General features: G+C 46.8%; 2 protein-coding genes and 1 non-coding gene across 3 annotated transcripts; 2 read left to right on the top strand and 1 right to left on the bottom strand.

The window, feature by feature from the left end:
* Positions 1-25: 25 nt before the first annotated feature.
* On the top strand, positions 26-98 carry TRNAA-UGC (transfer RNA alanine (anticodon UGC)). Its single transcript has one exon. It is a non-coding gene; the product is annotated as a tRNA-Ala (tRNA).
* A 765-nt stretch (positions 99-863) lies between these two features.
* On the top strand, positions 864-2,384 carry LOC4350079 (NAD(P)H-quinone oxidoreductase subunit T, chloroplastic). The gene is made up of 2 exons (XM_015762368.3): positions 864-1,255; positions 1,697-2,384. Exons 1-2 carry the CDS (start codon positions 921-923, stop codon positions 2,115-2,117), a joined length of 756 nt encoding a protein of 251 aa, XP_015617854.1. The 5' UTR covers positions 864-920; the 3' UTR covers positions 2,118-2,384.
* On the bottom strand, positions 2,241-8,290 carry LOC4350078 (pyruvate kinase 1, cytosolic). The gene is made up of 16 exons (XM_015762367.3): positions 8,076-8,290; positions 7,426-7,522; positions 7,230-7,327; positions 6,133-6,288; positions 5,760-5,837; positions 5,557-5,688; positions 4,887-4,967; positions 4,313-4,381; positions 4,137-4,226; positions 3,678-3,822; positions 3,517-3,605; positions 3,344-3,439; positions 3,195-3,262; positions 3,020-3,119; positions 2,857-2,913; positions 2,241-2,644 (listed from the first exon to the last, which is right to left on the bottom strand). The coding sequence occupies exons 1-16, from the start codon at positions 8,142-8,144 to the stop codon at positions 2,486-2,488; spliced, it is 1,584 nt and encodes a 527-aa protein (XP_015617853.1). The 5' UTR covers positions 8,145-8,290; the 3' UTR covers positions 2,241-2,485.
* Positions 8,291-23,942: the final 15,652 nt, after the last annotated feature.

The raw sequence follows: 23,942 nt of genomic DNA, 5'->3' as shown, positions 1-23,942 counted from the left end.
CTAAGAAAGAAAGAATTACATGTTCGGGGATGTAGCTCAAATGGTAGAGCGCTCGCTTTGCATGCGAGAGGCACGGGGTTCGATCCCCCGCATCTCCATTTCGTCAATTTTTTTATCCCATTTTTCTCCATTTATCGTTAGCCATTTCATCCCTTCTTTCGACTGAGGTCTGAGGATATAGCTGTTATTTATCCGGCTACGAGCCAATGCACGTAAACAATCTCCATCCATGTCCAAACTGGCAAGAAGCCAAAAACCCAAAACGAAACATGTGGATTAGCCTTTTCGTTGTGGCGTGCAAAAACAATTTACCCGAGGATAGCTTTATTTTTCTAGTTTTATGTGGTATAGGCGTAAGTAACAATCGGTTGGAAGGATAGCTAAAATTTTTCATCTCCATCGTTTCTCTTGGATTGAGATCTTTCGAGTGCAGTCAGAGAAGCACGCTGTTGTGACTTTAGGGTATTCTCAGCCGTCCGATCTATAACGAACGGATGAGATTGATCGCTACAATACTCTAGAGTAACACGCGAGCAGTATCTATGTACAGTATAGTTACTATTTACCACTAATACTATAGTAAATAACTGCAAAATCACTGTTCCACACGGTAGCACAGGATACAATTTACTTTGCTCCTCTCCCTTTAGCACTTAAAATTTAGAGCCGGATCCCATTTTCTTGGCGTGAAGCTATACGTGGGCCCGGGAGATGCCATGCTGGCAGGTGGGCCCCACGCCAGGGCCCCACCTCATCGCCTCCTCACCACGTCTCGCGCCGCAGCGTATGCACACCTCCTCAGCCTCGAGCTCCTTTGGAATGCACCACCACCTCAAAAAATAATAACAAAAACAAAAGCACTCGACTCGACTCGTGCGCCGCCGCGCGCGCGCACGCACGCACACTCCGGCCTCGCTCGCATGGCGGCGTCCACGGCATCCGCCCCGTTCACGCCGCTCCTCCACCGGCGGCGAGCGAGCGTCCACGGCCGGCGCGGGAGCGGGAGGGCGTTCGTCGCCGTCGTCGTCGCGGCGGCGGCGGGGGGCGCGCCGGAGACGGAGCCGTCCCCGGCTACGGCGGCCGGGGCGGCGGCGCAGGGGAAGAAGAAGACGGTGGACACGAGGATACACTGGTCGGACCCGGACGAAGGGTGGGTCGGCGGGAACGCCAAGAAGGACGGCGGCGGCCGGAAGAAGGAGCCGCTCGGTGGGAGGTTCGCCGACCTCATCAACAACCCGTCCGAGTCTCACTACCAGTTGAGTGCTACTGCTGCCTCTCTTGTCCCATTCTTCATTCATAATTGAACAAATTTCAAAATGACTTGAATTTTGGACAAACTTCAACCAAAATTGAATAAGTCTCGAAATTTCCAACCCGTATGAAAAAAAAAATCACCGTCCTAGTCACAATACCAATTGAGTGTTAACTCCAATGCATAGCGAATATTAGTAAATAACTTAATACCAAAATAACTAGAAGGGGACGAGGCTTTGAGCTTGGAGCTAGCCAGAAAACCCATTGATGTTTTTCGGAGATTGTTTGGTTTCGAGACAATTTTTAGGGGATGTGCAGGGACATTTTTTTTTCTCCTAACAAAACCTTGCCAATTTGCCAATTTTTGGTACTACCTATAGAATTTGAACTTACCTGAACAAATTCCAACAAAAAACTTGTACAAAAAAAAAATCAAACCCAGGTTCTTGGGGGTGGAACCGAAGGCGGACATCGAGGAGATAAAGGCGGCGTACCGGCGGCTGTCCAAGGAGTACCACCCGGACACGACGTCGCTGCCGCTGCGGGAGGCGTCGGAGCGGTTCATCCGGCTGCGGGAGGCGTACAACGTGCTGAGCCGGGAGGAGTCGCGGCGGTTCTACGACTGGACGCTGGCGCAGGAGGCCGAGAGCCGGCGCCTCCAGCAGCTGCGGTCCAGGCTCGAGGACCCCTACCAGCAGGACCTCGACAGCTACCAGTCCGTCCCCGACATGGTCGACCGCCTCGGCGGCCGCAACATGGACCTCAGCGACCAGGCCATGACCGCGCTCACCATCGACATCGGCATCATCATCTTCTGCGTCTTCTGCCTCATCTACGCCGTCTTCTTCAAGGAGCAGTACTAGATTATTCATTCATGCCAGGAAGAAGAAATTTTCAGGTACATATACACTCTCAAGATGTTGTTTGCTATACGTACGGGTGTATCATGATGTAATGCGAAATAAGTACTGCACATCCACACCAAGTAACCAAATGTCCCTGTATCCTGTATTTTGTCCACAAAATTGGATTGTTGCAATGTGTAAATAGGCTCTTGAATGAAATTATTGAAAAAGCAAGTATGGACCTAAAATGGGTAAATTGCCAAACAGCACAATTGGCCTTCCCTATTCTAGTCTCAATATCATGTCAAACAAGAAAGAAAGCAAAAAGGTAATCCGCCTCTGTGTGGTTGAAACTCTTGGACGGAATGTGGTAGGTGTCTAATCTTTTACGAACTGTCACACTCGATGATCTTGACAACAGATGAATCGCCGATCTTCTGGAAAATGATCAACCTGTCATAGGGCTTTAGCATACCAACCGAGCGACCATAGTTCTGTGCAAGTTTTATCCCGTACTCTTCCCTGGTGAGCCCACCAGTTTCAGCCTGTTACAGAAAGTGTTCACGCATATGTACATATTAAGAACAAGTTGAAATTTTAAAAATGCCAAATGGTAATTAAGAGGGGATAATGCAGCTATCATTTTTGTAGAACTACAAAGAAAATTTGCATTGTGGGCTACCGCAAGATGCAAGTTTTGGCATTGCAAAAAAGCAGAAAGTGAAGGTGCCTCTAGTATTTAGCAACTTCAACATACCTCCTCAGTACTCGCCATCAAAGGGTAGACACCTCTTGCAGCAAAACATTGCCTTGCCTGAAAGCAACATAGAAGTGGTAAAATAAGTTGGCATATTCTGTTCCACGAAATGAAAGATTGTTGTAAAACCCAGACAGATATTATAGATATACATGTTACTTACCTGAGTTGTGCCGTAAGAACGCCACTTTGTTGGATCAGAGCCCTCACGTGGGAAGACAACGGCCAACACTGGCATTGGTGGCTTGTACTTGGCAACTAACCTGCAGACAGGATGCATGAAGTGAATTAATAGCACTTGAATGATGGAGGCTTGAAAGGAGTTAATTGTGGAGTACCTGGCAGCTCTTCCTGAGAAAGTGAACACAACGATTGCAGCAGCTTTTACCTTCATTGCAGTGCGAACCTACAAGTGAAAAAATGGATTATCACAATAAATCCTTGATAGCAAAGTAGTATCTGTTCCAAATGAATTAAGAGTGTTTACCGCTGAAGATGCCACAGATTCTTCATGGGGCATTGGATCACCTACATGCTTCACTAATTTCTTGAAGTGAACCAACTGGTTATACACAGACTCAGCCTACAAGCATTTACCATTGATCAGTCAAGAAATTTGGATGGCTCTATTGCAATATTGATGGACAGAAAGAAACATACTTCTGCACATATTCTCCCAACAGTACTCACTGCATCAACTGGATAAGGGCCTCGATGAGTCTCCGCACCAAGCAAAATGCCATCCGTTCCTGCCATTTTTGCAGTATAAGAGAAACTAACAAATTTGTCAACTTGTTGTAATATAATACAGGTTTACAGACCATCTAGGACAGCATTTGCAACATCAGTGGCCTCTGCACGTGTTGGGCGTAGATTGTCAATCATGCTGTCCACAACTCTAGTGATGATCACAGGTTTGCCAGCAAGATTGCATTTCTTAATAGCTGTTTTTTGGGATATGAACACCTGAAGTTCCAAGAGTGAGAGAGGTCATGGTATGAAGCAAGGCATGTAATCATGACATTTTTCCAAATTATGAGTACAGAACAACGGTTCATGCACTAAAATTTCAGATGGATCAACAGCCTATCAGAGAAGAATGAATCACTTAAAGCGTAACTTGATAAGCAATTGATGATAAGATTTTGCACCAGAATAATGAAGATATTCTCATAACTACTATTGGCAAGGCGTCATGAATAAAATGAATATGCACATGTCCAACAGCATGATAGGGATAAATAGTGTATAATGGGGTTTTGAGGAAAAAAATAATTTACATCTTCTGGTGGAAGGTCAATTCCCAGGTCTCCCCGTGAAATAATGACGCCATCAGCTTCTTGGAGAATTTCATCAAAATGATCCAAACCCTAGAAAGGAATAAGCAATGCAGTTAATTGTAATGAGGGAAGTGAAAAGCCCGACAATAATATTTTCATAGAAGCAGGGTAAATACCTCAGTATTTTCAACCTTGGCATATATCTGTGTGTCCTGAAGGCCATGAGATTGAAGAAAAGATCTAAGCTGCATGCCAAATATATGTAAGGATCAGTGGTGTTGCACAACTTTATTGTATATATCAAGATTTAATGCACAAATAGCTTAGATGCTAAGGGAAACATGTGGTCACAGGTACAGGGAGAACCAGTAACACCATGTCTATGAAATATAACACATAAAATTGAAAAACAAATAACATCATGCAGTTCTTCATTGTCTGCAATAATGCTTGATACAGTTCGTTAAAATTTTCCCCTCTAATGTGAGTGTACTGTCAATTGTTGTCAACGTTCAGGATGCATGTACATATAGATGGCCCTTCATTAAACCCAAGAACCAACAGTTCAATTGGCCGAGTTTACATCAAAAACTTCTTGCAAATTGATCTTTTGTGAGTTAAAGCTATAACATAAAAAAAACCACTTAATAATGAACTAAATGAACAATACAAGGAAATCAAGAAGCACATAGATGATCAACAGAATGAATTCAAGTGCAATAGTGGCACAATCAGGGAAAGAAAGCTCACCTCCCTGACATCCTCGGCAGAGCGGGTATGGGAAAGTGATATAATATCAACACTGTTATGTAATCCCCAAGTTGAAATGACCTATTGCAAGGAAACTGTACTTAGAACAATTTTGAGAAGGTACATATATATAATTGCATCAAAACAGAATTGTGCATCATGCATCATTGAAATATGCAATTATGTGTCAAATATGCAACTTGAGAGATAATCATACAATGATCTTGAAAGAAATTCTCTTTTAATTGTTTTGGATTGCAATACACTTCATTGGCCCTTAATAAGTTTTAACTTTGGCAAAGCCTATTAAAAGTCTAGTGACTTGGAACTACTGGGCTTATTAAAAGGTTTGAGCATAAAGGGAAAAAATGAACAGCATGCTAAAATGCACTAAAACAGATGTTTTTACATCCAGCAAAATTATTTGATATTTGCAATATTTTAACTACAATGGCATCATAAACATATTGGTTTTCTTTCTGAACAGGCCATAGCTTTCACTGGTTGAGAATTGGTAAGAAAAACTTTCAAAAAAATGCACTCCTTAACAAATTCTGCTTCCAATTGCCAAAGAAGTTTCTATACAAAAGTATTCTGTCAGCCACATGTAACATGCCAAAAAATTCAAATTTATTTTCTGTAACGTAAATAAGCCCAGTAGTCCCCTTACCTCTTTATCATAATCACTCAAAGTTGGTAAACTGACATGGGCTTTTGAAACATGCAAAGTGAACATGGGGCCTGCAAGTGTAGCTGTATTGGTCACAAGACATTCAACATTTTCTCCAGAAGTTTCCACAACCTGTAAATTACAGCACATAAGGAGATGTACTGAAAAGTGGTATGAAGTCAAAGAAATACAAATTTGCACACCTCAAGCCACGAAGATGTTGTTTCACTTCCTGTGAAGAGATATTGACCAATAAAAAGAGTATCACCCTTCTTGACAGCCTGTATATACACAAAGAAACAATTCACTATGCAATATTTTAAGAATAAAGGTTTCTGAGGTAGAAGAAAACAAAGTCAATACAAGTATTTTAATAGATGTAATTGAAAAGACAAAAGCCTTTAACTCTTGCACAAGTATCCATGAAAATTATTTTAATGACAGCATTCTTGCATGAATCACACAAAATCAAAAGAGGCCCTTCGATAGAAAATCATATGATAAATGTTGCAATATGACAAGTATTAACAGTAATATCATAATTCGCATCTTCATTTTCCCATATTGCTCACTTACTTTTGCAAGACCACCAAACTTAATTGGCAAGATTTCAGAAGAGGGAGCTTTAGAAAGATCTGGTGTTATGGTGACATGATTTCCAGCTTTCAACTCAATTGGTCCACCAGTTGAATTGTGAACCTGAATTTCTGGACCCAGTGTATCCAGCATTACCTATATAGTGTATTAAAATTAGTTAGAAGTTAATAGGATATGCCTCTTAGCACAAATCTTAACTTAAAAGGAGAAAGCAGAAATATCGGATAGTACAACTGAATAACAAAAGGCATGAACTTTCAAACATGTGGATTTGTAAATTGTGATCATTAAAAATGAGGACACAATAACAGATTGTCAATTAGATTAGAAAGTCTTCGGAACACCAGATATTCAAAAATATATGAAATTCAAACTTCACCATTCACTACACCATTTCTGGTAACATTGTTTTAATAAAATCAAACGAGGAAACTAGCATAAATCTAAGCAACATAAATCTCTACATGAAGTAGTACAATATGCATCCCAAATGGAGAAAGTTGGCCAAATTTAGTTTTCACTGAAAAATTGTTATTCAGAAGCTCAAGGCAAATATATTGGAATTGCATTCACATGGAACTAAGAAATGGAATCTTTGGTAAAGGCATATCTCCAAGGAATAGCTACAACAGGAAGCATTTTGCGCAGTTTTTGTACCTAACAGCATAAAACACTTGACAATAACTAATTAAATAGGAACAGAGAAATATAACAGCATCTCAAGAAAGACATACAGTATGTGGGATACTGGGTAGTAATTAAAGAAAAAGCAATGTTTACATATCCAAGCATTTACAAATACCCATAAGAAAATCAAAATGAGTTCACAGATACTGATGTTAACTATTGAAACTAAAACCTAAATAATAGAAAAACATATCACATTTAATGATGGAAACTGATCTTTTTAGTAAACTGTAAACATGCCACCAAGTCACTGTTAAGTAAATTGATAAAGTAACACAAAAGGATCAAATAGGCACATTTTATATATCCTAAATCCTATTTGCCTAAGCGTATCAAAGTATTTGCGCCAAAAGATACTGCCAATCATTTCTGTCATGCCGTCAACTTACAGGGCACAGCTTATTGACATTTTGTGCAGCTTTCCTCAGATTGTTAAGGGTCTCCTGATGATATGAAGCATCCATCCATGAGAAATCAAACCGTGCGACTGCAAAACAAAACATAAAGAGAGCATCATCATTTTTCGTAACAAAAGGAGGGGAAAACAAATCAAGAGCAGGCCCCCAGCACTAAATCGAGTCCAACCTGCCATCCCAGCAGTGAGGCATTCTTGAATAACCTCGACGGAGTGTGAGTTGGGCCCAAGGGTCCCAACAATCTTGGTGAGTGATGGGAATACTTTCTGCAATACACAGGACAAGGCGTAAAGATGACATCCATCATGCTCAAAATCAATTCACTGTGACATGTCAAAATCAAATCAATCCAGTGTTACATGTCAAAATCAGGGCAGCCATACTACCCCCAATCCTTCCACGCATCAAATCCCCACATTGCAATTGCAAATAATACAAATTAATTCCACATGAAAAAAAAAATATACGGCATTTTTTTAAAATAATCGTGCGATCACAAGTAACAGCACGCAACATTAAACTCCCCCCTAATCCGGCAGGTCCGCTGCTCGTCCGCAAATCGCATTCTGACGAAATGTATCTCACATCTCGACGAACCCCACCCCTCCCCCGCACACCAAATCGGATCGAACACCGAACCAAACCAAAACAAAAAAATCGATTCAGTATTCACCACCCCCACAGATGGAGAGTGCCCCGAACCCGCCGCTCGTCACCATTCCGCGCAGCGGCGCGTGACATCGAGCGCGAGATCGACCGGAAATGAACCGAAACGGAAGGAGACGAGAGGGGAGGGGCAGGGGGAGGAGCGGCGCTTACGGGCTTGACGGGGGTGAGGACGGAGGTGAGGCGGACGGGCTCGTCCAGGAGCATGTTGGCGCCCTGCATCCTCCCTTCCAGAAGCTTCCGGAAGGTTCGCCTTCTAGGGTTTTTGCGCCTCCTCGATGCGATCGCCTCTCTATCTCTCTCTCCCCAAATCGAAACGGAGGCGAGGCGAGAAGAGAAGAAGAAACCCGAGGTTCGAGGAGTCCGACGCCGCGAGTCGTGAGGAGGAAGAAAGAAAAAAAAACAGAGTCGCGACGTGGCGTGGCTTCTCGTCGACGGTTTGAAGCGACAAATGCTACTACTGGCTACGGTCGCTTACATGTGGGCCCGTGAGATGTTTTGCGCGTGTAGGGACCCACTACCAGTGGAGAGCAAAGCGGGGACACGTGGAGCGTTGAATGGTTGGTCAATCGGGAGGAGGAGGGGAGGAGGATTTTGCGGCGTGGAAAGACGTGCAGAGTTGCAGTATTTGTTGGTCGCCGTTGAGTACGGAGAAGTGGGATTGGCCCGTTTTCTGTAACACAATTCTGTTGTGCCCAGGCGACCGGTTTTAGGTTTTGAGAGTGTCGCAAGTTTTTTTTTCCATCGAAAATCAAATACTCCTTACCTCGTACTCTCTATCCCATAATATAAGGCGCGTACGTAATTTAAGATTTAATCTTTAAAACATTTGACCGATAATTCGTACTCCCTCCATCTAAATAGTCATATTTTATCTTGGCACACAGACCAAGGATAAATAATTCTACTTATCATCCATTTAAATATGCTACTAGTCATCCCTCGTAAACAAGCGATTCATTAATATTTACATGTCTCGATGCCCATGTAGCCAATCATGTGTGGAAAAATGGAGAGTCACGCATTAAATCCGAGAAACTCATTAAGAGGATAGATTGTTGGATTGAAATATGCCTATCAAAAATTAGTTTTTCAGATTTAGAAATATAATTGTCAGGGTTATGGATACCACATACCTAAGAGTGGTTGACTAAATCTCGGCAGAACCTACCACATACCATATCCTATAAGGAAACAACCTGCGGATATAGGAGGAGTTCCGGATAAGAAAAGACAACCAGAGTTCTACATGGAAACGACAAGGACTACTCGGATTGTATCCATATTAGTTCCCTAGTTCTACTTGGACAAGGGGACACCTATGGGTATAAATACAAGGCCCCCTAGGAGGAGAGGGGGGACAATCAACAACCAAGAGAATCAACACCCAATACAATCGACATAGAAGCCACAACATAGAAGCCTACATACGCCAAGACACGCCGCCGGATATTGACTTCAGGGATAAGCACGGCTAGTACCCTACGGTGTCTCCGGATACTGTCAGGAGAGACGAAAGCGCTATCTCTGATCTCGCCGGGCACGGATTCAAGGAGGAAGGCTACCCTGTTGTCGACTATGAGTCAGATCGTCAGACCGCCATATCGACAACAGTTAGAGAGGCTACCCCAAATATTGTACTGGTGTGATTATCATGAATAAGAGCAATATCGGCTTCGGCCAACAGGATGTAGGGTTATTACCTGACAATTCAGGGGCCCGAACCTGTATAAAAATCCTCGTCTCCATCTCTTTTACCTTAGTCTCGCGTATACCCTAGCACCGACAATCCCCATACTATGTAAATACTAGAACCGCGACATCAAACGTCGACAGTGGCACACCAGGTAGGGGGATTTTGGTGCTTCAGGATTTTGACGAGATGGGTTTATGTCACACCCTGAAGTTTCCCCCCCTTTTCTTGATTTAAAAATTGGTTAAATAAATTGCCCGAAGAAATTATCTTAATTAACCTAGAGCTAAATCCCTAATTAATAAATGGATTTAATAATCGAATTCGGCGTGGTGGAATTTTTCTTGAGTTCCCCATGCTCCAATACATTAACATGATTTTTAGTGGAATTTTCAGAGCCTTGGAAATAATTTTAACCAATTAAAATTGAGCAAGTGCAATATTTTTAATCCCAGGAAAATCCATTTTCTCTTTTTCTTTTCTTTTCCCTCCTTTTTCTTTGTTGGGCCGTTGGCCCATCCCTCTCCCGCGGCCCCTCCTCCTTGTGGGCCGGCCCAAGCCGCCCCTCCCTCCTCTCTCGGGACGCCAACAGGTGGGCCCCACCTGTCGGTCGTCTCCTACCTCCGGCAACCGCCGCTGCCGCCGAAACTGCCACGCCGCCGCCGTTTCCCGCCTTCTCCGCTCCACGTCGCGCCTCCACTCCACGCCCACACCTCGTGCCCACGTCGCCGCCCCTCCCCCACTCCTCTCGCCCCCACGCGCGCCCGAGAGTGGGCGGGGTTCAATTTGAATCCCCCTCTCTCTCTTCCTCCCCACTCCCCCACGTCGCCGGCCAAATCGGCCACCTTCCCGGCCACGTCCGCCCCCTCCCGCACCTTTAAATCACTCCCCCGAGCTCCCTCTCTCGTTTTCCCCATTTGCCGCCCTCTCCCGTGCCCCTATCGCCGCCGCGCCTAGCCGCTGTCGCTGCCTATCTCCGGCCGCGTGCTGCCGCCGCTAGAGCCACCTCCGCGCAGTCGCCGCCGTCGTGCTCACCGAGCCCGCCCGCAGCTCGGCCGCCGCTTCGTTGCCGCGAATCACCGCCGGAGCTCCGATTCCCTCGCGCCGCCGGTGAGCTCGCCATTGTTTCCATCTCCGGCTATTTCTCCTCGCCGTGCCGCGGCTCCTCTCTTCTCCCTAACCCCTTCACCGCCTTTTCCCAGGTCGCGCCGCTCCCGTCCGCCGTTTTCCGAAGTGCTGCCGCCGCTCATCCCCTCCCGCTCCTGTCGCCGCCCATCCGGTGAGGACTCCCTCCCCCTCCCTTTTCTCCCCTTCCCGTGTGCGCCGCCGCCTTTGGCCGTGCCGCCGCTCTGGCCGTCCGCCGCCGCCTTTCGCGCCATCCGCCGCCGCCTCCCTCCACCGGTCGTTGCCGTCGGCAGCCGCGCGCGCCGCCGCCGCCGCTCGCCATGGCCGGTCGGTCGGCTCTGTGCCGAGCCGAGCCGTGCCTAGCCGCCGCCCGCGGCGTCCGATCGGCCTCGGGCCAATCCGGACCGTCGGTCCCGTGGACCGGTGGTGGACCATTCGCGTGGTCCTGGTCCACGGTAGACCGGCCACCTTGTGCCGCTGCTAGTGGGGCCCACTTGCCCGAGCCCCCTCTCCCTCCCCTTGTGCGCTGACAAGCGGGGCCCACCTGTCGGCGCAGCCGCCCCCCTTGGATGACGTCAGCCCTGGGATCTTTTGCGCAATAAATTGATTAAGTACTTTTTCTTTATTAGTAAAAACACAGTTTATCTTCTAAAATTCATAAGTAATTCATTCGAGCTCCGTTTAAGTCCATTCAAGTCTCAGTAAATTCATAAAAATGCAAAGAATCCATTAAAAATGGTTTTGTTTCCTGTTTCAGTAGTCTTATAGCATGTTTTGCTTGTGTGCTTTGTTTGTCGCGTAGAATTCGGCCGTTTCGTCGATCCGCGGTTTCTCGAAGACGTTGCTGAGGTCTTGTCAGTGCGAGAGCAAGGCAAGCCATGCTTTACATTTGATCATATTGTACCCAATTTACAAACACCCTGCATTTCTATTAAATGTTGCACTCTTTTACAATGTCATGTGGGATGGGTCCTATTACTTAGCTATATATCGTTTACCATATGCCATTGATAACTGGGGTATCAAAATGATTAGATGTTGGTTTAGGAAATGCTTAGCCATGCTTAGTTCAACTAGTACACAAATGGGGATCACATTATTACATAGACTTTGTCTACTAGCATAGCTTTGGATTGGTGCCACCGCAATGGTGTTAGTTAATTAAAATACACTGAATGGTGGGCTGTGGGTGCATGGTTTTGCTGGTCGCACCCGTGGCAGTTAAGGACTGGTTCACGGGAAACCCTGGGAGACTTACCGTGCTTACCACAAGCGGGAGTGGGTAACTGCTTGATCTGAAGTATAGCTCGACCCTTTCCTAGGCACCAGTGGCGAGGGTGGGCGTGATGGAGTTGGGTCGGCCGGGGTGTCCGGTTGTCCAGCTGCCGGATTCACCGTGGCGCAAGGGGGGACCGCCCATTGCCTTTTGAGGGGTGGGGGGTGAAACCTTAACGTGGTGTGGATGGTTAGGGGAGGGTTATGTGGAGGGTCTTGTCACGATTTCCCCCTTTGCAGTATCATGGTGATACTTCGGGGCATGGCGACATGTGTGGAATCGTGTCTTGTGGGTACAGTTGTACACCTCTGGCCAGAGTAAAACTATTGAATAGCCGTGCCCCCGGTTATGGGCGATCAACCAGATTCACCGTGATTAGTCTCACCCTAGTTTAGCTTAATGAACTGGTGTAGTTCAGGTGGTTGGTTGGGCCTGTTGTAACGTGGTGTAGCGTTGGACAGTGATTGGTTAATATTGATTAATTACTACAGCTGTTTTACTGCTTTCAACTACTGCTTTTAAATGCTAGCTTTATGCAAAAGAACCCCTAGCCTCCTTTGGTTATATCCTGCATCATACCTCCTCTTCCGGTATGACTTGCTGAGTACAGTGGGTAGTACTCAGTCTTGCTCTCTTTTCCCCCACACTAGAGTTGAAGTTCTTCTCAGTTGGAGCCATCTCAGAGAGGTTGGTTTCGTCGCTGCCGTCAAGGATTACCTGTGGAATGGAGTCGCCCCGCTGCTGAAGTCAAGCTTCCGAGTTTAGTTCGTTTGATCTTTTCCGCTGCATTTGTAAACTTTTATATTTTTGTAAGACGTGGATATGTATGTCAACTATTGTCGTTTGTGTACCCTGGATGGTCCTGGACAGGGATTTAATGCACATTCAGCTTAGAAATTCTGGTTCGTGAATTTCTGGGTGTGACAAGATGGTATCAGAGCCGACCTTGACCGTAGGACAAGCCAACTGGAAACCTAAGAGCCCTCTGAACCCCTTTTCATATGCATATGCCTTTTTTCACTTGGATTTGTTTCGGGAAAATTTGGAGTTTTGCCTCTTTGGTTTGCAGGAAAAATCTTGGTCGTTCATTCGGATCGGATTTTTAAATTTAGCTCAGTCTAGGGTTTTAAAAAAATATTATTTGGAGTTTATTTGACAGTCAGTCGGGAATCTATCAGGTGATATGCATTAGGTCATGTCTAGGTTCGATGGGGCAATTTTATGCGTATCATTATAGCTATGCATCTATTTTATGCATTAATTTATTGATTAGCCAGTTGCATCAGTATCTTCATTTGAGTTCATGAGAAATGTTCTATGCATAAAAATCAGCCATGCTAGGTTATTTATTTGAGTCATTTGTTGCTTTGTTTAATTTGGATTCGAGCATGAATTGGTTCTTATCCCTTGTCCATCTTTAGATGTCAGTCCTATCCCACGATTGCAAGCGCCGCTCCGAGCTTCAGAGTCGCCGCCCTTTGCTTTATCGTCTTCTTAGTTTTGTTTGCTTGCTAGTTTTCGTGCTTAGGTTTGTTGCTTGTGGGTTAGTCGGCTGTCGATATCATGTGTCAGTGGTATGCCTGCCTTTATTAGGAGTTGTGTGCCTCTTTTTCAGTGTTTTAATCAAGATTAAGATAATTGCACCTAAATTTATAAGAAAGATTAGTTTCTAAGCCTCCTGTTTTTCTTCCTTTTCTCTTATTTCTACCTATCCCCCTTCAGATGGTGAAGACAGGAAATGGTTCCCGTGAATTCAACAACGCTAGTGGCAGCGAAGAGCAGATCAGTGGAGCACGTGCCAGCGATGCATCTGACAACACTTCATCTCCACCGCCCGAGAACCCAACGATCGCTCAGGTGTTGGACAATTAGAATCAGATGATGTCAATGATGATGTAACAGATGCAACAACAGTACCATCAGGTGTTGCAGTAGGTGCAGCAGAAAGTACAATAGCAGCAGCAGAACCTGCAGTTTGGTCTTCCACCTCCTCAATCCAAACTGTTAGAATTTCTCCGTGTCAAGCCGCCCACTTTCTCAAGCACCACCAACCCAATCGAGGCCAACGACTGGCTCCATGCTATTGAGAAGAAGCTGAACCTTTTGCAATGCAATGACCAAGAGAAGATTGCTTTTGATACACACTAGCTGCAAGGTCCCGCTTCTGTTTGGTGGGACAACTACATGGTGACCCGTCTAGCTGGGACAGAGGTTACTTGGTCAGAGTTTTGTCAGAGTTTCAATAAGACACAGGTTCCTGAGGGAATCATGGCACAGAAGAAGAGAGAGTTCCGTTCCCTGCAACAAGGAACCAGAACAGTTATAGAGTATTTGCATGAGTTCAACCGCCTCGCGCGCTACGCCCCTGAGGACGTGCGTACCGATGACGAGAGGCAGGAGAAGTTTCTGTCTGGTCTTGATGATGAATTGACTAACCAGTTGATCTCTAGAGATTATGAGGACTTTGAGAAGCTGGTGGATAAGGCTATCCGTCAGGAGGAGCACTGTAACAAAATAAACCGTAAGAGGAAGGCAGCTCAGTTCAGGACTCCCTAGGGGAAGAGTCAGAAGCCTCGTTTCACGATGGGACGTCACGGTGGACCTTCCACCATGATTATCCGGCAGCACCGTCCCTACCACCCGGGTAGCTTCAACAAGAACCACCATAGTGGCAGTCACAACAACAGTGAGCAGCACAGCCTCAACCCTACTCCGAGTTCACTAAAGATTCTAGCTCAATCAGTTCAGCCAGCTCTGCCAGAACAGACCAAGAGGATGTGTGTCGACTACCGCGCACTCAATGAGGTCACTGTTAAGAACAAGTACCCTTTGCCAAGGATTGATGATCTGTTTGATCAGCTGAAAGGAGCTACGGTGTTCTCTAAGATAGACCTGCGATCAGGCTATCACCAGTTGAGGATCTGCGAAGAGGATATTCCAAAGACAGCATTCATCACTCGGTACGGGTTGTTCGAATGCACAGTTATGTCTTTCGGACTCACTAATGCACCTGCCTTCTTCATGAATTTGATGAACAAGGTGTTTATGGAATTTCTAGACAAGTTTGTCGTGGTTTTCATCGATGACATACTTATCTACTCCAAGTCTGAGGAAGAACATGAGCAGCATCTCCGGCTAGTACTTGAAAAGTTAAAAGAGCATTAGCTATATGCCAAGTTCAGCAAGTGTGACTTCTGACTTAAGGAAGTTCAGTTTCTCGGTCACATCGTGAATGCTCAAGGAGTAGCTGTGGATCCAGCAAATGTGGAGTCAGTTACCAAATGGACCCCACCAAGGACAGTCACTCAGGTTCGGAGTTTCTTAGGACTTGCGGGCTATTACCGCCGGTTCATTGAGAACTTCTCTAAAATTGCTAAGCCAATGACACAGCTATTGAAGAAGGAAGAAAAGTTTATCTGGTCTGCTGAATGCAATAGGAGTTTTGAAGAACTCAAACGACGGTTGGTGCCTGGACCAATCTTAATCCTACCTGATCAGACGAAAGATTTCCAGGTCTATTGTGATGCATCTCGCCAGGGGCTAGGATGTGTGTTGATGCAGGATGGCAAAGTGGTTTCTTATGCTTCACAGCAGTTGCGTCCTCATGAAGGCGACTACCCGACGCATGATCTGGAATTGGCCGCAGTTGTTCATGCTTTAAAGATTTGGCGGCACTATCTCATCGGTAACCATTGTGAGGTATATACAGATCACAAAAGTCTAAAGTACATCTTCACTCAACCTGATTTGAATCTCAGACAGCGAAGATGGTTGGAGCTGATCAAGGATTATGATATGGGAATACATTATCATCTCGGCAAGGCTAATGTGGTTGCAGATGCCTTGAGCAGGAAGAGCTACTGCAATGTTGCATGGGTAGAGCAACTATGTTGTGAGGTTCAACGCGATTTGGAACATCTGAACCTTGGTATAGTTGAGCACGGATTCGTGGCTGCCCTAGAGGCACAGCCCACACTGGTGGAGCAGGTTCGCATAGCTCAAGCAAGTGATTCTGAAATAGCAGAGCTCAAAAAGAACATGAGAGTTGGAAAAGCCCGAGGTTTTGTCGAGGATGAACAAGGAACAATCTGGATGGGGGAAAGATTGTGTGTACCTGAAAGCAAGAAGTTAAAGGACTTGATAATGACAGAAGCTCATCAAACTCAGTATTCCATTCATCCTGGCAGTACCAAGATGTACCAAGACCTCAAAGAAAAATTCTGGTGGGTCAGCATGAGAAGGGAAATAGCTGAATTCGTCGCACTCTGTGACGTTTGCCAGCGAGTAAAGGCAGAACACCAAAGGCCAGTAGGTTTGTTACAGACACTTCAGATTCCAGAATGGAAGTGGGAAGAAATCGGAATGGATTTCATTACGGGTTTGCCCAGGACGTCATCGGGGCATGATTCTATTTGGGTAGTCGTTGATCGACTCACTAAAGTGGCTCACTTCATTCCGGTGCATACTACCTACTCAGGGAAGAAGTTAGCAGAGCTTTATTTGGCAAGAATCATGTGTTTGCATGGTGTACCTAAGAAGATAGTGTCTGATCGAGGGAGCCAATTCACCTCAAAGTTCTGGTAGAAATTACAAGAAGAATTGGGAACCCGGTTGAATTTCAGCACTGCTTACCATCCACAAACAGATGGCCAGACCGAGCGAGTCAATCAAATACTAGAGGATATGTTGAGAGCCTGTGCGCTTGACTTTGGTGGAGCATGGGACAAAAGCTTGCCGTATGCTGAGTTCTCTTACAATAACAGTTACCAAGCTAGTCTGCAGATGGCACCGTTTGAAGCACTGTATGGACGGAGGTGTCGTACTCCGCTCTTCTGGGATCAGACAGGAGAACGCCAGTTGTTTGGTACAGAAGTTTTAAATGAGGCAGAAGAGAAAGTCAGAGCTGTCAGGGAAAGATTGAGAATCGCACAATCTCGACAGAAAAGCTATGTAGACAACCGCCGAAGAGAGCTTGTTTTTGAAACAGGGGATTATGTGTATCTCCGTGTCACTCCGCTCAGGGGAGTACATCGCTTCCAAACCAAAGGAAAGTTGGCACCACGCTTTGTGGGACCATATAAGATCTTGGAACGTAGAGGTGAAGTTGCTTACCAGGTTGAGCTTCCCTCCAACATGCTTGGCATCCACAATGTGTTCCACGTCTCTCAGTTGAAGAAATGTTTGAGAGTTCTTGAGGAACAGGCAAGTCCGGATCAAATCGGAATCCAAGAAGACTTGACGTATGTGGAGAAGCCGACTCGTATCCTCGAAACCAGCAAGAGAAGGACCAGAAACAAAGTAATCAGATTCTGCAAGGTTCAGTGGAGTCATCACTCAGAAGAAGAGGCCACCTGGGAAAGAGAAGATGAGTTAAAGGCCGCCCATCCGCACCTCTTCGCCAGCTCTTCCGAATCTCGGGGTCGAGATTCCGTTTAAGGGGGGTAGGTTTGTCACACCCTGAAGTTTCCCCCCTTTTCTTGCTTTAAAAATTGGTTAAATAAATTGCCTGAAGAAATTATCTTAATTAACCTAGAGCTAAATCGCTAATTAATAAATGCATTTAATAATCGAATTTGGCGTGGTGGAATTTTTCTTGAGTTCCCCATGCTCCAATACATTAACATGATTTTTAGTGGAATTTTCAGAGCCTTGGAAATAATTTTAACCAATTAAAATTGAGCAAGTGCAATATTTTTAATCCCAGGAAAATCCTTTTTCTCTTTTTCTTTTCTTTTCCCTCCTTTTTCTTTGTTGGGCCGTCGGCCCATCCCTCTCCCGCGGCCCCTCCTCCTTGTGGGCCGGCCCAAGCCGCCCCTCCCTCCTCTCTCGGGACGCCGACAGGTGGGCCCCATTTGTCGGTCGTCTCCTACCTCCGGCAACCGCCGCTGCCGCCGAAACCGCCACGCCGCCGCCGTTTCCCGCCTTCTCCGCTCCACGTCGCGCCTCCACTCCGTGCCCACACCTCGCGCCCACGTCGCCGCCCCTCCCCCGCTCCTCCCGTCCCCACGCGCGCCCGAGAGTGGGCGGGGTTCAATTTGAATCCCCCTCTCTGTCTTCCTCCCCACTCCCCCACGTCGCCGGCCAAATCGGCCACCTTCCCGGCCACGTCCGCCCCTCCCGCACCTTTAAATCACTCCCCCGAGCTCCCTCTCTCGTTTCCCCCATTTGCCACCCTCTCCCGTGCCCCTATCGCCGCCGCGCCTAGCCGCTGCCGCTGCCTATCTCCGGCCGCGCGCCGCCACCGCTAGAGCCGCCGCCGCGCCGCGCAGTCACCGCCGTCGCGCTCACCGAGCCCGCCCGTACCTCGGCCGCCGCTTCGTTGCCGCGAATCACCGCCGAGCTCCGATTCCCTCGCGCCGCCGGTGAGCTCGCCATTGTTTCCATCTCCGGCCATTTCTCCTCGCCGTGCCGCGGCTCCTCTCTTCTCCCTAACGCCTTCACCGCCTTTACCCAGGTCGTGCCACTCCTGTCCGCCGTTTTCCGAAGTGCTGCCGTCGCTCATCCCCTCCCGCTCCGGTCGCCGCCCCTCCGGTGAGGACTCCCTCCCCCTCCCTTTTCTCCCCTTCCCGCGTGCGCCGCCGCCTTTGGCCGTGCCACCGCTCTGGCCGTCCGCCGTCGCCTTTCTCGCCATCCGCCGCCGCCTCCCTCCGCCGGTCGTCGCCGTCGGCAGCCGCGCGCGCCGCCGCCGCTTGCCATGGCCGGTCGGTCGGCTTTGTGCCGAGCCGAGCCGTGCCTAGCCGCCGCCCGCGCCGTCCGATCGGCCTCGGGCCGATCCGGACCGTCGGTCCCGTGGACCAGCGGTGGACCACCTGCGTGGTCCCGGTCCACGGTAGACCGGCCACCTTGTGCCGCTGCTAGTGGGGCCCACTTGCCCGAGCCCCCTCTCCCTCCCCTTGTGCGCTGACAAGCGGGGCCCACCTGTCGGCGCAACCGCCCCCCCCTTGGATGACGTCAGCCCTGCTATTTATTGCGCAATAAATTAATTAAGGACTTTTTCTTTATTAGTAAAAACATAGTTTATCTTCTAAAATTCATAAGTAATTCATCCGAGCTCCGTTTAAGTCCATTCAGGTCTCAGTAAATTCATAAAAATGCAAAGAATCCATTAAAAATGGTTTTGTTTCCTGTTTCAGTAGTCTTATAGCATGTTTTGCTTGTGTGCTTTGTTTGTCGCATAGAATTCGGCCGTTTCGTCGATCCGCGGTTTCTCGAAGACGTTGCTGAGGTCTCATCAGTGCGAGAGCAAGGCAAGCCATGCTTTACATTTGATCATATTGTACCCAATTTACAAACACCCTGCATTTATATTAAATGTTGCACTCTTTTACAATGTCATGTGGGATGGGTCCTACTACTTAGTCATATATCGTTTACCATATGCCATTGATAACTGGGGTATCAAAATGATTAGATGTTGGTTTAGGAAATGCTTAGCCATGCTTAGTTCAACTAGTACACAAATGGGGATCACATTATTACATAGACTTTGTCTACTAGCATAGCTTTGGATTGGTGCCACCGCAATGGTGTTAGTTAATTAAAATACACTGAATGGTGGGCTGTGGGTGCATGGTTTTGCTGGTCGCACCCATGGCAGTTAAGGACCGGTTCACGGGAAACCCTGAGAGACTTACCGTGCTTACCACAAGCGGGAGTGGGTAACTGCTTGATCTGAAGTATAGCTCGACCCTTTACTAGGCACCAGTGCCGAGGGTGGGCGTGATGGAGTTGGGTCGGCCGGGGTGTCCGGTTGTCTAGCTGCCGGATTCACCGCGGCGCAAGGGGGGACCGCCCACTGCCTTTTGAGGGGTGGGGGGTGAAACCTTAGCGTGGTGTGGATGGTTAGGGGAGGGTTATGTGGAGGGTCTTGTCACGATTTCCCCCTTTGCAGTTTCATGGTGATACTTCGGGGCATGGCGACATGTGTGGAATCGTGTCTTGTGGGTACAGTTGTACACCTCTGGCCAGAGTAAAACTATTGAATAGCCGTGCCCCCGGTTATGGGCGATCAACCAGATTCACCGTGATTAGTCTCACCCTAGTTTAGCTTAATGAACTGGTGTAGTTCAGGTGGTTGATTCGGCCTGTTGCAACGTGGTGTAGCATTGGACAGTGATTGGTTAATATTGATTAATTATTACAGCTGTTTTACTGCTTTCAACTACTGCTTTTAAATGCTAGCTTTATGCAAAAGAACCCCTACCCTCCTTTGGTTATATCCTGCATCATACCTCCTCTTCCGGTATGACTTGCTGAGTACAGTGGGTAGTACTCAGTCTTGCTCTCTTTTCCCCCATACTAGAGTTGAAGTTCTTCTCAGTTGGAGCCGTCTCAGAGAGGTTGGTTTCGTCGCTGCCGTCAAGGATTGCCTGTGGAATGGAGTCGCCCCTTTGCTGAAGTCAAGCTTCCGAGTTTAGTTCGTTTGATCTTTTCCGCTGTATTTGTAAACTTTTATATTTTTGTAAGACGTGGATCTGTATGTCAACTATTGTCGTTTGTGTACCCTGGCTAGTCCTGGACAGGAATTTAATACACATTCAGCTTAGAAATTCCGGTTCGTAAATTTCTGGGCGTGACAGTTTATGAGATGGATTCTCCAATAACAAGCTACTCGACGACTTCGGCTATGGAGAGGTCTAATCCGACCGGAATATATCCTCTGACGAGATCGGGACCATCGCCGCCGAGAAGGAGACGCCGACCTCCACCCGGCCGTGCAGCTGCTGTCCCAAGTGTGACGCCCATCCAAGGAATGCCAAGCCCGACTTGGTGGCAGATCAATCTGTATTTGCTTCGTTCTTGTGTCCGGTTAGGACTGGAATTAGGCAAACGGAATAAGTGCATGCATGACAACCGTGCCGACCAATCAGGACTGAGGAGATATCCATCCACAGGCCTACATGTTGACGTACGTACATATGCCGATCGGTTTCCAAAACCTATTCGGTATATGCACATCAACACATGTCTACACAGCACGACTGCATAATATTCAAACAAATCAACAAAGGTATTTAGTAGATTGATTTTTATAATTGATCTACTAATTCCGTAATACATCTGGCATGTATCTACAAAGGTACGCAATATTTTATACACAATTTATCGTACCTATTTTTCCAATTTACACAGCATTGTCAGATCAATAATTTATTATGTTTACCCAGAACATGTTTTTTATACAATATCTGTTGCGCGGGTGTCCCCGATGTTAAATCGACTATGATCTAATACTGGGGGCTCACTCCGTCTTCTTCTGTATAAATCATGCTTGTTTACGGTTTACATAATGCCTGATATTTACATCTGCTCGTTATATCCTGATAATACTAGAAGACCCATGCATTTTTTAAGTACATACTCGATATTCTCTGCTATATGTCTTGCCTTCTAGAAAATATTTTTCAGGAACAATTGAGCACTCGAGTAGGATGTGGTCGAGTACACCGTATTATCGAGGACATTCTCGACAAATGTAGAGTCGTCACGCCCAACCTACCAACGAAGACCGACGACCTATCTCGTAGCACCGGCCATGGCTGGACTACTCGAGAAAAGGTTATTAACGGATAATTCCTCGCGAACGTCGTCGGCTTGATCACCCGACATGACTGCGAACAGACATCCGGATAGGCTATAAGTTGGGTATGTGAGTCATGCTGGCCACATGAGATACACATATAATAAACCAACTTTAGCACCTCCATTGGTGTCCAAGAGATAATTCTACACGTTCACTGGTTCCCGAACCAGTACGTAGCAATCTCTCGCACCGCAACCTCCATTGGTGTTCCAGAGATTCTACTCGCTCGCTGGTTCCCGAACCAGTACGTAGCAATCTCTCGCACCGCAACCTCCATTGGTGTTCGAGAGATTCTACTCGCTCGCTGGTTCTCGAACCAGTACGTAGCAATCTCTCACACCACAACTTCCATTGGTGTTCCAGATATTCTACTCGCTCGCTGGTTCCCGAACCAGTACGTAGCAATCTCTCGCACCGCAACCTCCATTGGTGTTCGAGAGATTCTACTCGCTCGCTGGTTCTCGAACCAGTACGTAGCAATCTCTCACACCACAACTTCCATTGGTGTTCCAGATATTCTACTCGCTCGCTGGTTCCCGAACCAGTACGTAGCAATCTCTCGCAGCAAAACTTCAGATGGTCGAGGTACGACTACAGTAATAACGCAGCGGTCCTCGCACCATGACTTCAGATGGTTGAGGAACAGCTACGACTAGTCTTCGACTGGAAGCGTAGCGGTCCTCGTACCACGACTCCAAATGATCGAGAGACACCTACTCACTGGTTCTCAACCAGTCAATCGTAGCGATCTCTTGTACATTTACTTCTAGTGGTCGAGTTTAGCCTACACCTGGTTCTCGATCAGCAGTGTAGCGATTCTCCCACTACTTCCACTTCTAGTGGTCGAGTTTAGCCTACACTTGGTTCTCGATCAGCGGTGTAGCGATTCTCCTACTACTTCCACTTTAAGTGGTCGAGTTACGACTACTGTCTGGTCCTCGACCAGCGATGTAGCATTTCTCCCACTACTTCCACTTTAAGTGGTCGAGTTACAACTACTGCCTGGTCCTCAACCAGCGATGTAGCGTTTCTCCCACTACTTCCACTTTAAATGGTCGAGTCACGACTACTGCCTGGTCCACGACCAGCGATGCAGCGTTTCTCCCACTACTTCCACTTTAAGTGGTCGAGTTACGACTTCTGCCTGGTCCTCGACCAGCGATGTAGCGATTCTCCCATTACCCCTGCTTCAACAAAGTTGATATTAGGTGCACAAGATTGCCAAGTGTTTTACCCAGAGATCCCTTACCACAAAAGACACCTAGCGTTGAAACCTATCCTAATGTCCCTTTACGCCGTCTTGACAAAGCCTCTAAGGAACCTAAGGGAACTTCGGCTGGGGACGCCCAGAGCGGATAAGGCTTTGTCGGATCCTTCAGAGACGAAAGACCATATAAGATCTGGTCGTGTAAGAGTTCTCGCCGTGCGTATTAACCAAGCCGTGTAATTGGAAATTGGGTTTTCCAACTTCACGGCTGGGGGCTAGGATCAGTACTTGTTCAACCGAGGCTGGTCAAAGGTCGAAGAGCCTTATCTTCCGAGAATGATTCTCCGACGACAAGGCTGGGGGCTAGGGAGAGTGTATGACTCTACAAACTGACTGATCGGAGTCGGTAAGAGAGAAGACGCTCATATACAAAACACTGACTCCATGTCTCTATGGTTCTACACCAAGATCGACTAAGGCGAGTACGACAAATGTCGACAAAGCTCCGTCGCAGATTCTGCGCCTTCTCGATCAGTCGAGAACGGTTGGTGGATCTCGACAAGGAATACGGACTGAAGAGATGGTGTACCTGCCGAGATAAAATTTCTTGACTTCAATCCAAATTCTCGATTACAGCAAGACGGGAGACTTAGTCGTACGCTCTGTACTTTGTCGGTCGACATCAGAGATTGACTTAGAAAAACCCTTTCGGTGCCCGCACGAGGCTGATAAAGGAAGTCTAACGTTATCTCTAAACTCACCGAGAACGGTCACGTGAGCTCGATAACAGTTCCTCCAAAGTCTGCGGTTGAGAATATGAATTCGTTCATTTGCATCGATGTCGGGGGCTACTGTCAGGGTTATGGATACCACATACCTAATAGTAGTTGACTAAATCTCGGTAGAACCTACCACATACCATGTCCTATACGGAAACAACCTGTGGATATAGGAGGAGTTCCGGATAAGGAAAGACAACCAGAGTTCTACATGGAAACGACAAAGACTACTAGGATTGTATCCATATTAGTTCCCTAGTTCTATTTGGACAAGGAGACACCTATGGGTATAAATACAAGACCCCCTAGGAGGAGAGGGGGGACAATCAACACCCAAGAGAATCAACACCCAACACA

The sequence above is a fragment of the Oryza sativa genome, chromosome 11, assembly GCF_034140825.1.
Source record: "Oryza sativa Japonica Group chromosome 11, ASM3414082v1".
In the NCBI taxonomy this organism is placed as follows: domain Eukaryota; kingdom Viridiplantae; phylum Streptophyta; class Magnoliopsida; order Poales; family Poaceae; genus Oryza; species Oryza sativa.
This window is presented reverse-complemented; position numbering and strand designations above follow the sequence as displayed.

Bases quoted from the DNA above. Each gene is read 5' to 3' on its own strand.
- LOC4350079 (XM_015762368.3), top strand. From the start codon at position 921: ATGGCGGCGTCCACGGCATCCGCCCCGTTCACGCCGCTCCTCCACCGG. The intron at 1,256-1,696 runs GTTGAGTGCTAC...AATCAAACCCAG, and splicing joins CCGTCCGAGTCTCACTACCA to GTTCTTGGGGGTGGAACCGA.
- LOC4350078 (XM_015762367.3), bottom strand. From the start codon at position 8,144: ATGCAGGGCGCCAACATGCTCCTGGACGAGCCCGTCCGCCTCACCTCC. The intron at 5,689-5,759 runs GTGTGCAAATTT...TGTAATTTACAG, and splicing joins CAACATCTTCGTGGCTTGAG to GTTGTGGAAACTTCTGGAGA. The intron at 3,440-3,516 runs GTATGTTTCTTT...AAATGCTTGTAG, and splicing joins TTGGGAGAATATGTGCAGAA to GCTGAGTCTGTGTATAACCA.